We start from the raw sequence: 16,101 nt of genomic DNA, 5'->3' as shown, positions 1-16,101 counted from the left end.
CTTTCTGAGATTTTCAGTCATTGTGTTTATTTTTGCATCTATACTTCTGTGAAAGAAGATTGCTTCTTTTTATTAAGTAGGTTAAGACAAATGAAAAATGGCACTGGAGTTTGTTATTTCCATTGAGGGTGACATCACTTCCCCAGAGGAGACATTCCTAATCCCTGTACTCTATTGAATTTCCCTCTTTAATGCTCCCAGAGCATCCTTGGTCTTTCAAAGAGCTCATGTCTTTATTTTGGACTGGCTTGTAAACTCCAAGGTGAGGGTATTGTATATGTCTTTTTCACTATTGTGTTCATAGTTCTAGTATAGCCCCACTCCCCAATTAAGGCTGAATGAACAATTGATGAATGAATTGAAAGGTGTTGGGAAAATCATGGCTATTTGGTACAGCTGTCCTAAGCATTTCAAAAGCACACACCTTACTTCTTTTCTTAGCCTTACTGGTCATTTAGTGACTTCCAATTTACAAATATCCTGGCCCAAACTATTCGGTTTTCCAATGCCTTTTCAGTACATCTCATAATACCTTAAATAGTACTGGAAAACAATATATAAACTTAATCCATTGATAAGTTTCAAAAGCAAAGGAAATGCTTCTTGTTTATCCTAAACTTTTAGGTGCTTTCCTGAAACCCATGGCTTCATTAGGGGTGTTAGTATCTTTAGTTTTAGAAGAGATATCAAAATAGGCTTTGTAATAGGTGGTGCAAAATAAAAAAAAATAAAACTTCTATGTAACCAAAAATAATTAAGTAGGCAAATAGAATCATTGTATGGCATCAAAATAATAATGTCTTCTTGTCTCCTTTGAATGGATAATTCATGTTTGTAGTCCATCAGTTTAATGCAGTCATGCATTTAACTTGATTTTGGAGCATAAATCCTCATTTTTCATCATAAATGCGGGAAACATTGTTACGCTTTATTGTTAAAGACACATTGTAAAATATTGACCCAACATAAAGTAATACTGGGCTTGTCTCTGAGGTTAAAAAGATATAATATTTTCTACATGTCATTTATGTACCATCTATCTATCTATCTATCTATCTATCTATCTATCTATCTATCTATAATCTATCTATCTATCTACCTATCTATTAATATGGCCAGGCTCTAATTTACTTACAATCATGTCTCTGGGAAATTCAAGTTTACAATTGCAGTAATGATTTATTAAAGACATCATTGTAGAAAAATATTATTTTATTTTCATACAGTTATTATGAAAATAGGTTCTCCTTAATAATAGCTGTCATTAGTTAAGTGCTTATGATCCCTAAGGCCCTGTACTATCCAAAGTACTTGATTTTCCTCACTGCTCCCATATGAAAGCTGACAAAGGCAGCTGATTACTATTATTCTGTAATAGAGATGAGAGAAATAAAGCAAAGAAGTTAAGGAACTTGCCAGTGTTTAAATGGTTAACATGGCACAACCAAATGTTAACATTGTTTAAAATTGTTTAATTCATTAAATTATATATATATATATATATATATATATATACATATACATATATATATATATACTCTTTACATATATATAATCCATATATATAATTCATTAAATTATATATATATGTGAACTCTTTCTGTGTTAATTATAATCATAGTATATTTTTCAAATAAAGGGTAATTGAGATATGTTATTTAAAGCATTTATTTTAGAAAAAGAATCAGGATTTAAGTGTAGAATGTTCAAGGGGAGCATAACATTTTTTTTTCTGATGCTAGTAACATTTTTAACAGGTAATAATTTTTCTTATATGTTGTTATACTATGAGTCTAAAACACCAGAATAATAAAAATACTAGTGGTAAATTACATATATAAAAAATATCCAGGTTACATTTTATGTCCCCTAACACACACCTCAAATTTTAAACAATAGTCTCTGGCAATTAATTTAATGGATATACTAGGCTTTTTCTATAAATCATGTTGAATGTTTTCTGTTTATATGACTATTAACAGTCAAAAAGTGGCTAAACAGCAAACTGATGTCTGTGAAATAAAAATAAAATCAACAAAGATGAATTATCAACCACTGAATTGTCAAGACTTAATTATGAAATCATCACCCTTTGGCTAAAATAAAAACATTACGCTTTTGATAGAAAATTCTTAGAAATGATTTCATTGATAAAGCAACTTTATTTATCCCTGTCAATGGTAAAATATCTTTTTTGTTATTAATAAAACTATTTGTTCCACCTGAAGATAAATTAAAATTTTTAAAAACCACAACTTTAGTGTATGGGTATTTACAAAATATATTTGTGTTGCCTCTACAGAAAGATAAAGAAGATCAGTGGCTAGAGAAAAAGGTTCAGGGAAATAAAGACCACATTATTTTGGAGCATCTACAGTGGACAATGGGGTATGAAGTTCAAATTACAGCCGCCAACAGATTGGGATATTCAGAACCAACAGTCTATGAGTTCAGCATGCCACCAAAGCCCAACATTATTAAAGGTAAGCAAAACTCTATGCTTTCTTAGGATGAAAACAAATAGGATACCAACTTTTTGCAACTCCTGTGGATTTTTCCTTAATATTCAATTAAGGAAAATTTTATATATCTTTGTATATATATAAAGATATTTTTATATATATTTCTTCTATAATTTTATAGAAGGAAGTGTAAATTCTGAGTTCCAATCGTGATTATTGTGACATGTCTTACTCAAGGTTTCCTAAATCATTCTTGCCACGGGGTTATTAGTAACTTGTAAATACACCATGACAATTTCAGTGGTTGAAGTAGTGAGGAGAGAACGAACAGAGGGACAGGATGGAAGGTAAGAGTGAAGTGTCAAAAATCAACATGAAAGACTTCTTTTGAGACCAGAAAATCTTTTGTAAAGAAGACAACATCTCTACCAAACACGTGAAGGCTGGTCCTTCACTTTTGGGAAAATGCAGTCAAAGATGATGACACCATCCATAACGGATCAAACAAGTTGAATTTAGAAAGATAGAATCAGTCACATAGTAAGGCAGAAACAGCCACAGAGGTAGCCCCAGAAAAAAAACTATAACTAGAGTTTCAAGGAGGCTCACAACCTTGCAGGACATGCTATATTGGTATTCACAGCACCCTGGTGGATTCTGCCTTTATTAAGTAACAGTGCTTCCGTGATTATATGCTAGCAATACTGTCAAAGTCCACAGGAAGGATATTAACATTTTTTTTTCAGATACATGCTATAGAGGTAAAGATGCAAGAATTTGTCCTGATTTGTAGTCTTATTTAACTTTGAGTTGTCACATGGGTTATATTTTAACATTTATCAATCCTTTAAATATATCTATAATATTTACAGGTAATTTTATGCAAATATGTGGAAATATACATAACATACATATATTCTTCATATGTATATATGTAGAGCTGAAAGGAGCATATTCATAAGCATGGCTTATTGAAGTCATATTAGAGTATCAGTATTGGTACATAACATTTTTGAGACTGGGAAAAAATAAAGTTTGTCAGTTCAGTCATGCTCTTTAACTCTTTTGTAACTTCAAATGGATATTAATCTCATTATTATGATTTTGTGATATCGCACATCTGTTTTTAATTGAAAGCATCTTTATACAGTTAATCTTTCTGTTATAAAATAATTACTGTTGCTTATATGTTTTAAAAATAATTGATATTTTGGCTTTGTATTGGTAACATTAATTAATAAGTGCCTCCAAGTATAATTTGAAAGTAGGAAGTTGGGAGCATCTAGAACTAATTTTGATATCATGTTATAATGTTTTTTTTAAAATTTACAAATCACTTTTGCATTTATTATCCCATTATCTCATTCATATATCTCTGAATCTGTATTGAACAAGGAAGGCTTATACTCATTTTACAAATATAAATTTGGAAGGTTAAGGTATCTGTTCAAGGTCAGCTACTTAGTCATATGACAAATCCAATACCCTTATAAAATGATAGACCCAAGAAGAATGGTTGAATATGCTATCAAGTTCATTGTCTCTGTGAGTTTGATACATCAATAACTCTACAATTATAATGTTTTATGTTTGTAATAACTATCCTCTATGCAAATATCAGCAACATAATATAAATATGATTCTGAATCTGAGTCAGAATCTTCAAAGGTGGGTTGCAACTGTGTATTCCCATTTTCCTAAATCTTTAATTTAGCTCATGTGTTTGGAGGAAATAATTGTTTTTATCAAGATAAAAATTAATATTGTATGAAGTTAGAAGGTGACATTTTAATAACAGTTTATAAGTAAAACACAAACTGTAAAACAAATAATCAATTTTAGACAGGTTTGTTTATATTATACTTCCAGAGCCCTTACTATTTTATTAAAAAATATTGTTAATAAAAAACAAAAATAGGTATGGACAATAGGGTAAATAAATAAGAATATATATATATATATATATATACACACATATATATACATATATATGTATGTTTGTGTGTTTGTATATATACACACATCTATACACACACAAACATACATATATAGGCACAAAAATATCTAAGATATTATGATACATTTACTATAAAAACATATTTTATTCCAATTTCAGAATCACATTGTGGGCAGGCAGTACCTAGAAGGAAAATGGAGAGAATTATGGTTTATAGTTTCAGCTTTGCTGTTGTCACTTAATTTCTCTCAATATGCATTTCCTCATAGCCAAGCGAGTTACTTCTGGTTCTTCAATGGTAAAATTCATTCATTTGTTCCAGATATTTATTGGGGTTTCGCTTTGTGACAAGGACTGAAATGAGTATAAAGGAATGACCTGTGAAAAGTACAAAACTGGCCCCTGCCCTCAAAGACTTTACAATCTAGTAGGGAAGATAAACGTAAAATTAGCGTTAGAATGACCACTAAACAATTACAACTAAGAAAGAGACAGGCTGGTGCCATGTGCTGCCATGAGGGGGTTGGCAATTATACCTAACTTGTGATGGTAGGGTAGGGGTTAGGTAGGGGCAAGGGAGGCGTTCCCTTAGAAAATACCTTTCCTGAAGAAACCCACAGGAAATGATCCTTCTGGGGAAGGTGTCATATATAGAAGAAATCTCTAAAAGAAAAAATAAATTGATCTGCTTTAGGAACTGAAAAAACATTACTGAAGAGAACCTGGACCGTGTGAACAAAGATAAGGATAGAGAGGGACCTGTGACCCAGATAATCCCAGGTCTTCTGAAAACTACATAAACACTTTTAAAAGAGATCCTGAAAACAGGAAGAAGTCGTTTGAAACAGGGGTGTTATATGAATAGATAGGCATTATAGACAGATTAATCTTGCTCATATGGATAAAAGAAAGAGATGGATAAACAGGAATGCTTGAAAAAATAATGATGGCAGTAGAAAAAGAAAGCCATGAATAAATCCTGGACACAATGTGTATTTAGGTTAAGCTTACGTGTGTAATAGATTCAATTCAGTAGATATTGATGACTTTTGAGTTTCTTTTCAGTTTGGTATCCATTAAGTTTGAAATGTCAAGTAGTAGTTATATGTGTGTGTATAAAGATGAGAAGACAGTCCATAGCTTGGAAATATACATTATGATGATAACATTAACAGGTGAATGGTATTTGAGGCCTGGGTGAGGATAAAATCACACAATGAGTAATGCCTTATCTCTATGAAAAAGAGTTGATGTCTGAAATACTCATTGATGTCACCCTAGAAGGGTGATGAGTGCAGCATCGATGTTCAAGGTGTACTTCTTGGGTTACTAAGGAATAGAGGATTAAGAGTTGTGCCCAAAGGAACTGTGATATTATACAGGAAGAGGAAACCACACCACCATACCCAGTGAGAGTAAGATGTTGTAGAATTCCTGGAAAAATAAGAAGACTGTAGTTATGAAGGTGAGCAGCGAGGGGAGGGAGGGGAAACAGTGTCAGAAGGACTTTAGGATGAAAAAAGCTGGAATGTGTTTCACAGCTGATGAAGCAGATCATGTGGTCAAGGAGAAGTCAGACAAAGCTATCTGAGAAGATAGGAGACATATTTCTTCCCCCATTAAACTGTGTTGCTGATACAAAGCAATTAGCCACTTCCTGGAAAAGGAGAAATAATAAAAGATTAATTCATCTTTAAGAATCCACTGACTGCTAAAGCCTCGTGGAAAGCCACATTAAAGGCATGCCTTTATAGTTTAAAAATTGTTCAGTTTAGCTGTAGAAGGTTTCATGGGGCGGTTTTAAAGACTGTGATGGCTGATGGTGAATTTGGGAGCCTTTACACCCACAATATCCTGTAGAGTTAGAATTACGTATTGGTAAAATGAGGAAAATGATCTTCATACATCTTCATCAAAGTTATTCTTGTGGCTTTATAATTTCTTATTCCATTTTAAAATAAATATTATAAATTCAAGCTCAAATCTGAAATGAGTTCTCTGTAATAAACTAGCAGAACTTAAGTCTTTTTATTCAAGTTTTAGAAGATGTGAACTTTACAAATTAATCTAGTTTTAATTCATTTTTGGTAGCATGCATTGTAAATTGTCTAAATAAGTTTATGGGCTTTTGAATTTAGAAAGTCATCGCTTATGTGCATTCCATGTATTTAATTTTTGGTAAGCAGCAGGCTAAATATAGAGTACATGTATTCATGGGCTGAAGAGCTATTTTTTTAACAATATGCTCACCTTAAACTCATATATTACATATTACGTTGATAATAATGGTTTTTCTATGCATGTACATTAGTGGATACCACATTTCTCCACAGTTTATTATTGTGATTTAAAAGATACTTTGTGATGAATAATATTTTCTCATTTTCACTCTCAACGTGTTTATTTTGAAAGATGTATTTGTTGATTTACATAGAAATAGAGTGCAAAATCACAATTGTATTCCCTTTTGGAATATTCATACAGCATAATTCCATCTCATTTATTTATAAACAATGAGAATGTTGAATAGTTATGACAAATTAATTCTTATAAAATGATTATAAATCTATAAATGAGAACCTGATAAAATGACATTTATTGATTCATTCTGTAATTTTTATTACTAAATATACTACTCTTTTAAAAATCCTTGGAGATGAATTTATTTTGAAAAGCATTTCCCACCATTTCTTTTGGTTTATGACATTTTTAATACCGTTTTTTTAACCAAAAAAAAGACCATTTTTCTTTTAGTAATTGCTTCCTTTTTCTGATTTTGTTGCTATGAATTGAACACATGTCTAATTTTAACATTATCAATATAATTTGATGACAAACAATTCCATTCATGCATTGTTTAGATCTGATGGTAAAACAATTCTATCATCTGAATTCAAGCATGTAACGCATCTATGAGAGTTCCTCAAATATAAGAAGCTGACAAAGAAATTATATAAATCACCACCACTAAATAAATTGTTAAAAATGTTCAGGTGTGTGTGTGTGTGTGTGTGTGTGTGTATTTAAATGGTGTTTTTCATTATACTTCTAATGAACTGTACAGTAAAATTATTTTGATGGCACTCAGTCTAGTTCCAAGCCACACTAGTATACCCTTGCAGTTCTGAATAACTCAACATGAACACAAAAACAACACATTCAAGTGCATGGCAAATGCAAACATGTTTTCTTAAAGTTAAATTTATGATCTGTTCAGAACATACATTAGAGAAATTCTAAAACAATGGTGAAATTAAAGTTCAGTTAAAATTGGAGAGACCTTTATTTTAACTATTTGGAAATCTCAGTCAATGCTAAATATTAATACTATACCCAAAACAATATTCCTTTGAATTTAGCACATAATGAAAACGTATATTTTCATGATCCTTTGTTCTCAAAATTATTTTTAAAGTGGTACAATGACATATGTCTAGACCATGCTTATGGTCAGTTGGGTCAATGCTCCTTGCTTCTACCCTTATGGCAAATTTCCGTTATGAATATGTCATTTTCATGGATACATCTTGGTAGTTTATTCATTGTTAAAAATGTAACTACTTTTATTAAATATTTCTTCTCAGATATGATGGTAGCAAAAAGTAATATCTGTAAACATTATAGAATATGATGAGTTCATATTTACAGTAGCAATGTGAATTTACCAGTAGCACAGTGAAATGACAGGTGCCTTCTCACTCATAAGTTGTATCTTCAATAGAGAATAAATAAGATACTTATTTCTAAAGAATCAATGACAGAACAACTGTCTGATTTATGTGAAATAAACTTTATTAATATTGAGACTCAGTTATGTTTTAAATATGTGACAACTATTTAGAAAAGTTGTATACAGATTTTAGCCATTCTTTTTCTTGTATCAAAATAATTTTTTTGTAGGAATTTGTAATGGCTTTGTGTAAATCTTGCATTAATTATTTTCTCTTTTTTTTTCTTTCCCACTGTCACTTTTTTTCTTTTTCTTTACTTTCATGTTGTAACTCTACTCTTTTTTTCCTTAATTATTTTATTCTTATTCTATTTTCAAAAACAATTTCCGTCATGCAGATAAATGCTGTGAAGCGAATAAAGGCGAAAATGGAAGCCAGTCATGGCAGCTGAATGCTGCTGGGTTTTCTTTCATTATAGCCCTCAGTTTGTCTTGGATGTTTTAATGTTGTTGTTATATGATATTTACTTTTATGCCCTGCAAATTTACAAGGCTAATCTCATATTATGATGAAAGTTTTTCTGTGGTCCAACTAATTATGCATGTATTTCACTCATGAACAATTAGCCTATTTTCCCTTCCCCAAATTGTCAACCTTTAAAGTAGATAATTTGTCAGAAAATCACTGAAAGAAATAGAATCAGGATTGTTTCTTCCCGGATGCAGTTCATTGCATAACTTGCTTCATTCTGAAGTTTCCTTTAGTTTCTAAAGTTGACCTTGTTAAATATCATGTCACTCTTACTTGGAACTTAAGCATTTGCTACATCTAATCTTCTCTCATTTGATTATTTTGCAAAAATAATTCAATATCCATGACCATACATTGTATTTTATTATGCAGAATTGTGGATCTTTTATATTGGTTTTAATTGTTATTCTTTTAAATGTAAATTTCCAACTTTATGGGCGTTTATAAAATTTCATGGTGTTTACCATTTATATACAACAAAAGCTAATACTTTTATTATATTAGATATGTATCCGTACTGTGCTGCCTATTTTCATTTTTTTGACCTAAAATATCATAAGAAATAAAAATGAAATAGTTTTCTTCTTTTAAATTTGAACACTAACTTTAAAATATCCAATTTAATAATTTAAATATGAATGTGTTTAAAAAGTTGCACTCTGTTCACTGGATATGGATTGTGCTATGAGTTGGCATCGAGTATTGATTTTCTCACAACATATATGCATACTTCTTTATTACAACTTCCTGGACACAAAGAGTCAGTTTCTTTGTAAAGACCAGAGAGAGAAGCAAATATTTTAGCTACTGCTTGCAAGAAGATGAAATTGAGATGAGGAGTTGGTACTACATTTTTCAGAGGAAGCTATATTTGAGGGATTATCACAAGCAATGATTTTAGTGTTCAGTTTTCATTCATTATAAAATGAGAAAAGTGTTTTGTGTTTTTCACTTGTAACCACACCCTGCCTAGCAAGTGATTCTTACTACTCATTCAGGACAATTAGAAAGCAAGCAGGTTTATGTATATGACAAGAGTGACCATACTAATGTGCGAAATTAAATTATTGGATTTTGGGCTTTGAGATTCACTCATCAGAAACTATTTTGTTTCATGAAACTATTCTTTTACTCCTTAAAACAATAGCTACAGGATCCTATAATGTAAGATTTAAAGCTAGATTGCTCTTTAGTAGTCTGTCATTATCTCTTCTAAACTCTGCTGTCCACTGCTGTCCTTTTTTCTTCTCACCTAGCAACAGACCTTTAGAATGCAGGAGTAACCCAGCCACAGATTAAACATGCTTTTGCTTCCTTCCTTTCTCTTCCACTGAGACAAAGGAATATCCAGACTTATGCAGTTTGGGGAATGTTCTGTTTTTAAAAAGACCGTAGCCAACATTTTAAAATTATTAATTAACCAATTATAAGTGCATAGTATGTCTATTTTTGGAGAAGATATGTAGATTTGTTGGTTACTAATATGTAGAAAGCGCTAGGAAAGAAAAGAGTTCCAATAACTCTTCGAGGAACAATATTTCCTGTTTACCATAATCTGACTGGACCTTTTCAAGAAGATAAATGTTTCCACAAGAAAGTCCGGTAGAAATTATTTAGGCTAGTATATGATAGCAACATAATTTTGTGGAGAATATGGAATATGTCTTTCATAAGATAACAGTTGATTTTTTTTATTTAACATTCTACGACTCAAAGTAACCAACAGTGGTATGAAGAATGCTCAAAGTCAAGTTTACATGGTACCTAAAGTGATATTTTGACAGTTGAGAAAAGAATTTAAAATTAAAAATTTATTGTCTCAGCATAATTATTTACACTTATTAAATTCTTCATTATTCTTTGTAAACATCTCAGTACAGATCAACTTTTTTTCCTGAACTATTTTTTAGGGGTGGGGAGGAGCAGAGAGAGAGGGAAAGAGAGAATCTCAGGCAGGCTGCAGGCTCCAGGCTCAGCACAGAGCCCAGTGTGGGGCTTGATCTCACAACCGTGAGACCATGACCTGAGCTGAAATAGTAGGATGCTTAACCAACTGAGCTACCCAGGTGCCCCAGATCAAGTTTTTAATCCTGAAATTAATAAGTAACATTTCATTTGACCAAATGTTATGATTAGAAGAGCAGTTATTTTACAGTTCTGAGATATGCATAAATTCTTGAAAATAGATCTTCAGACATCTTAACATACAAGCTCTGTGTTTAGCTTATTTCCACGGGAAATAGGAAAACACAACATTCTAAACAGTACAGCTAAAACAGTTCAATAAATGAGACCTTAGAGATTACAAATTATCTTCTCAGATTAAAAAAATCTTAATAAATATGCAAATGTTGCTAAATTATCTTTTTAAGTCTCTGAGTTTTAGTTTTGTTATATGCAACCAAGTAATCTGACAGTCTAATTAGTATCTATCTATAGGTCTAAATAAAATAAAATCCTTTGCCTGAAACATATAAAATGTGAACTGTGTGTTAAGGTAAGTTTTATGTTAATCATTATATATAAACAGAAGTATGTGTCTATGTCTGTTGATGTGTATATCATATCTCCAAATATTAAATCATTCCAGAAGTTTGTTTTGATCATATTATACCAGTTATAAATTTAGGTTGATTTACTTAAGGATGATTATTGTATCCGCATATGGAGCATGAGGATTAACTTCTTATATAAACATGAATATCTCCTTGTTTTTCTCCTTTCAGCTCTTTACTTGTCTATCTTCTTGTCTCCTTTTATCATTTAATCTTACTGTTTCCTCTACTTCAGACAAAACTCTACTTATTTCTCAGATCACTGGCTTGCCAATACCATGGGCCAGATATGCCAACAGGCTATACCTAGGAGATAGCAGTAAATTCTTTCTTACGAAACTTCTTACATGGGCAATTTAGGTCAATGGCCATTTTTCATCCTCTTTCTTCTCATATTAGTCATTGGGAATAACTGTATTTTATAAATGCCACACTCCTACTGTTTCCAAATAATTACACAAATGAATATATATGTATTCATTAGTGATAGACATGGACAAGGTTAATATGTCTTATGGCTTTATTTTTTTTTAATTTCTCTTTTTTTTTTAGCCTAAAGTATCTTGTGTTTTTTTTTTAATGCAATAAATACATATAGTCTGGACATTGGATTAACAGTTTTGTATAATTTTAGTTGTATATATAAAATGAATTCATGCACAAATAATTTCATTGCAAATCGTTTTTACTATTAAATACACAGAATTTTTTTTAAATTAAGAATTAAAAATACAAGTACATGCAGTACTTCATAGGTTGTATAGTTTGAGTCAAATGGATTTATGATTATTCATTTATATTTAAGAAAATACAGTATGTAAGACATAATTAATCTTTTTGGGATCTGAATGAACTCTTTTAGATATCTGAAAAGTATTTTATTTCTTAATATGGTATACATACCCTAAGAATGGAAAAGTAAATTTTGAAATTATAAATTATCTTGGTGATTTAAGATATTTATATCACCAATACAATCATTAAGTATGTCTGGGTTTAATTTTCAAGAATAGTTAGGTAATGTTACATATAATAATACTTTCAGTTTGAAGTAGTCGAGAAATCTCTCTAGTCATGTAAAATTATCAGAAAATTTCCACCTGTTTGGTTTTGGTTTAGATATTAGTAGCATTAAGAGCTTTAAATAGTGTGTTACAATACTATGTAAATAAATATTATTTATAATCTTCTTTAGCCCTTATATGGTAATTTTACTTAATGAATAAAGATATAAGATCATGAAGGTCATATCTAATTGTATCATTTTATGTATTTTATTATGGCTCAAAACAACCTTTGAATAAGTACAAATGAAGTAGGTTTTCTCTAATTTTGGCTTGTTTCCTTGCTTCCTTCCTTCTTCCTTTCTTCTTTTTTTCCAATTCATTCTCTCTAATATTCTCTTTCTCTCTCCTATATTCCCTTTTTTCTCCCTCCTCTTTGTCTCTATTGCTCTGTCTTTCTCTCTTTTTCCCACCCCCTCTAGGTTTTGTTTCCTCCCTCTCAATTTCTGATCATGAATGAATAGGGTGTATTTTTTCTACTCCTTTTCTGTTGATCAGCTGGTAAATTTTAAAATCTTAGCATTCGTGGTAGGGATATATATCAGAAAACCTTCTGAAAGGCTAATGCATTGAATGGATAGCTCAAAATTGCATATTTCACATGATTGGAGATGCAAATATTCTACAAACAGCCCTTGAAATCATTTCAATATAACTTGAAGTTGGTAAAAATTCCATTTCCAAATCAGCTGTTATGTCATAAAAAAATAGAGTATTATTTAATCACTATTAATACTATAATTCTAATTATATTATAATTCAGAAGATATTAGCAAGTAAATTTCAAGAACTAACTAAACAAACAAACCAAATATCTTTCTAACATCTAATTAACTGATCTCTTCTGGTTTACTATTTAAATTGGTAGAATTAAAATTTAGAGTTAACTTTTTTTTAACTTTTAAATATAAAGCTGTAGTATTATTTCCTTCTCATTTATTGTACTTAAAAACTTGATGAAATACATAAAGGTTATAACACTATATTAAGCAACATCTCAATTCTTATCTAAGGTAAAAAAATTCAGTAATCTTAAATCTAATTTAATTGTTCTGAAATAAGACAGAGATAGGAGTTTAATACCAATCCTTTGTTTTCCAAACACCTTTGGTCTTATTATCTTATCTAAGATTATGAGCTGCTTAAAGATTTTTGGTAGTAATCCACTCTTCCTTTATGGCTATTAACTAATTTCACAGCCTAAATTGAAAAAAAGTGAAATAACTAAGGAAAGCACATATGTGTAAGAGTACTATATCTATGCTGATCTGAACTGCAAACTGATGTCCCAATGGCTTCGTTGCTGGACTTTTATTTTACCTAATTTTTAAAGATAGGTTCATTCAAGTAGAATTAATTTTCATTTTAAGTATTAACTAATTGAATGTATTAAGTTTAGGTATATTGTAAAATTTCTTAATGTGTGTATGTTCAAATTAAGTTATTCTTTATCATTCCACTTTAACTAATAAAAAGGATAACAGTTACACATTGCGAACACTGCATATATTAAGAGATGGAATCTTTTTCTTAATTATACCATATTTATTTTTATTCTGTATGTGTACTAAATGGATACTATGAAATAAATCTCTTAGCTAATCTTTTTTTTAATGCAAGCAATTAAAAATTGCTATTTTAAGTAACATCCATGATTCATGAACTTCTTTCAGAATATTTTTATCTCACATCTTACACTGATTTTATGTATAACACTTGTGTTTTAAAGTGACTGTTTCTGGCCATTTTAATTGCATTTGTTTTCATCATAGCTTATTTTCTTGAAAAAAAATGTGCGTTATAAATGTATTGTCTTCAATATCATCTCTTATTTAAAACCCCGACATAATATCAGCACTATGTGTAATCCTATGCATGTGTTTCATAGTATATTAAATGTCATTTTATTTTCTGTACCTCTGTGTCTCCATTGTTGTAATAAAGAAAACTGAGGAAAAACTTCGTTATATGTGTTTTCTTTATTACTGGTACAAATATTTTATGTCCTTGTGTGTTTTCATTTCTAACTTGATCAAATCCAAGGTCTCAGTGTAATAAATGTATAATCATTGAGTGACTTCTATTTGGGGATAAATAATATATCATCAGTAGACTCATATTGCAAAAATAATTTAGAAATACTACTAAATACTGTTTCTTTCATAGTAAACTAGTTCCAGAGTCTTCTTAGAAACGTCGATGACTAGTAGGAGGCCAAAGTAATCAGACATTATCTTAATAGGATACAGGAATATAGTTAATAACTTTAATAATGCAAGAATTGTTAAGTAGTTTCCATTGCTAGCAAACGTTTATAAAGGCAGATATAAATACTTAAAGAGATTTTTTAAATCTCCTTGGTTAATGTATTAACTGTAATTCGGTTTAAACATCATAAGAGTAAAGTTGTAGAAAATTACTAGGGTCCGCTGCTCATCCACACCCAAGGTATGAAACAAAAATGGCTTTGGTTTAATTTTTTAACGTGTACTGTGTCACACGCTGTGTGGAATGCCATACGTGCAATATTTCAATCACTCCTCATAAAAACCTCTCGGAAGTAAGTATCATTTCTCTCATGTTTTAGATGAGAACAGTGAGGCCTAAAGAAGTCGAATAATTTATGTAGAGTCACATTTAGAATCCAGGTCCTGTGCTCTTAATAAATCATTACGTTTGTTTTTTGTTTTAGTACTGAATCTGGGTTCAAATGATAATTTTTTTAGTGTTTATTTATTTATTTTTTTATTTTGAGAGAGAGAAAGAGTGTGCATGTGTACAAGCAAAGGAGGGACAGATAGAGAGAGAAAAAATCCCAAGCACTCTCCACGCTGTCAGCACAGAGCCTGATACGGGGCTTGATCTCACTAGTCATAAGATCCTGACCTAAGCTGAAATCCATAGTCGGAAGCTTAACCAACTGAGCCACCCAGGTGCCCCATAAATGATAATTCTTTATATGGAAGTTAAATTGTTTTTATAAAGTGAAAAAAATTGGTGGCTTAGACATAAATATTTATTTCTCTTATATAAACATCGTCAAGTACTTCATTGTCAGATAAAAATGAAATAGTATAGAAATTACAAAAGAGAAAATGTTCATTTTCAAGATATGCATTACTTTAAGGCATGCTTAATCTTTCTTATTTCGGAATAGCCCACTCTCAAATGTCTATCTTAATACATATATACCGCCCATTAAAACATATGAGTATACATTTCAAAATGAAAATTTTTATATAGTATCTGTGTTTTGTTATAATTTCTGAACTTCTTTCAATTAAGTAGTTACAGAAGTTTTGTACAGTGGGAGAGAATGAAAGTTAAGTAATTTTTCTTTGTTGTTCTTATTTTTATTTTTCTTGAAACCCCTTGACAATAAGATAGTATCAAATGGGAAGTATCTGGGAATTTCTGGACATTTTTACAGTGACCGTCACAGTAACATTACATTGATCTATTAGCTTTATATTATTTTATTGTTTGCTATTCTAATATTCTAATCAATACCATTATCTTATTATGTCAACAAACTGAGGATCAGAGAAGCCAAATGACTAGTCATTGACTCTCAGTTTTCCTCTTTGTTTTATCAAACTACACTGAATCTGAGATGGCATAACTAAATCCCTAGTCTATGTTTATATGGTCTTGTGTCTTTGACCTAGTTCCTTTGATTTCTTCTTGATTGCCTCATAGGAAAAAAGGCCATGTGTTAACTAACCACAGTTCCCTCCAGTAATCATGGTACTTCAACAAGTCAGCTTATCTTTCTTTCTCCAACTCCTACACATGGCTGTTCTCCCATGATCACTGTAATAAACTCTCAGTTTACAACCCTAAAAGGATATCAAGTTAAAT

The 16,101-nt window shown here is 30.7% G+C and overlaps 1 protein-coding gene across 3 annotated transcripts in view; it reads left to right on the top strand.

The window, feature by feature from the left end:
- Window positions 1–16,101, top strand: part of NCAM2 (neural cell adhesion molecule 2) — a 520,684-nt gene that overhangs the window by 470,565 nt on the left and 34,018 nt on the right. For 2 of the 3 annotated variants that reach the window (XM_023238847.2, XM_011285729.4), the window contains one exon: window positions 2,303–2,483. In XM_023238847.2, coding sequence (XP_023094615.2) covers window positions 2,303–2,483 — 181 coding nt within the window. Of the gene's footprint in view, window positions 1–2,302; window positions 2,484–8,487; window positions 14,204–16,101 lie in introns of those variants that run through there. The other variant, XM_023238848.2, reaches the window with a different exon arrangement.

This window comes from Felis catus, chromosome C2, assembly GCF_018350175.1.
Source record: "Felis catus isolate Fca126 chromosome C2, F.catus_Fca126_mat1.0, whole genome shotgun sequence".
In the NCBI taxonomy this organism is placed as follows: domain Eukaryota; kingdom Metazoa; phylum Chordata; class Mammalia; order Carnivora; family Felidae; genus Felis; species Felis catus.
Note: the sequence above shows the minus strand (reverse complement) of the source record. Positions and strands in the feature narration are given on the sequence as shown.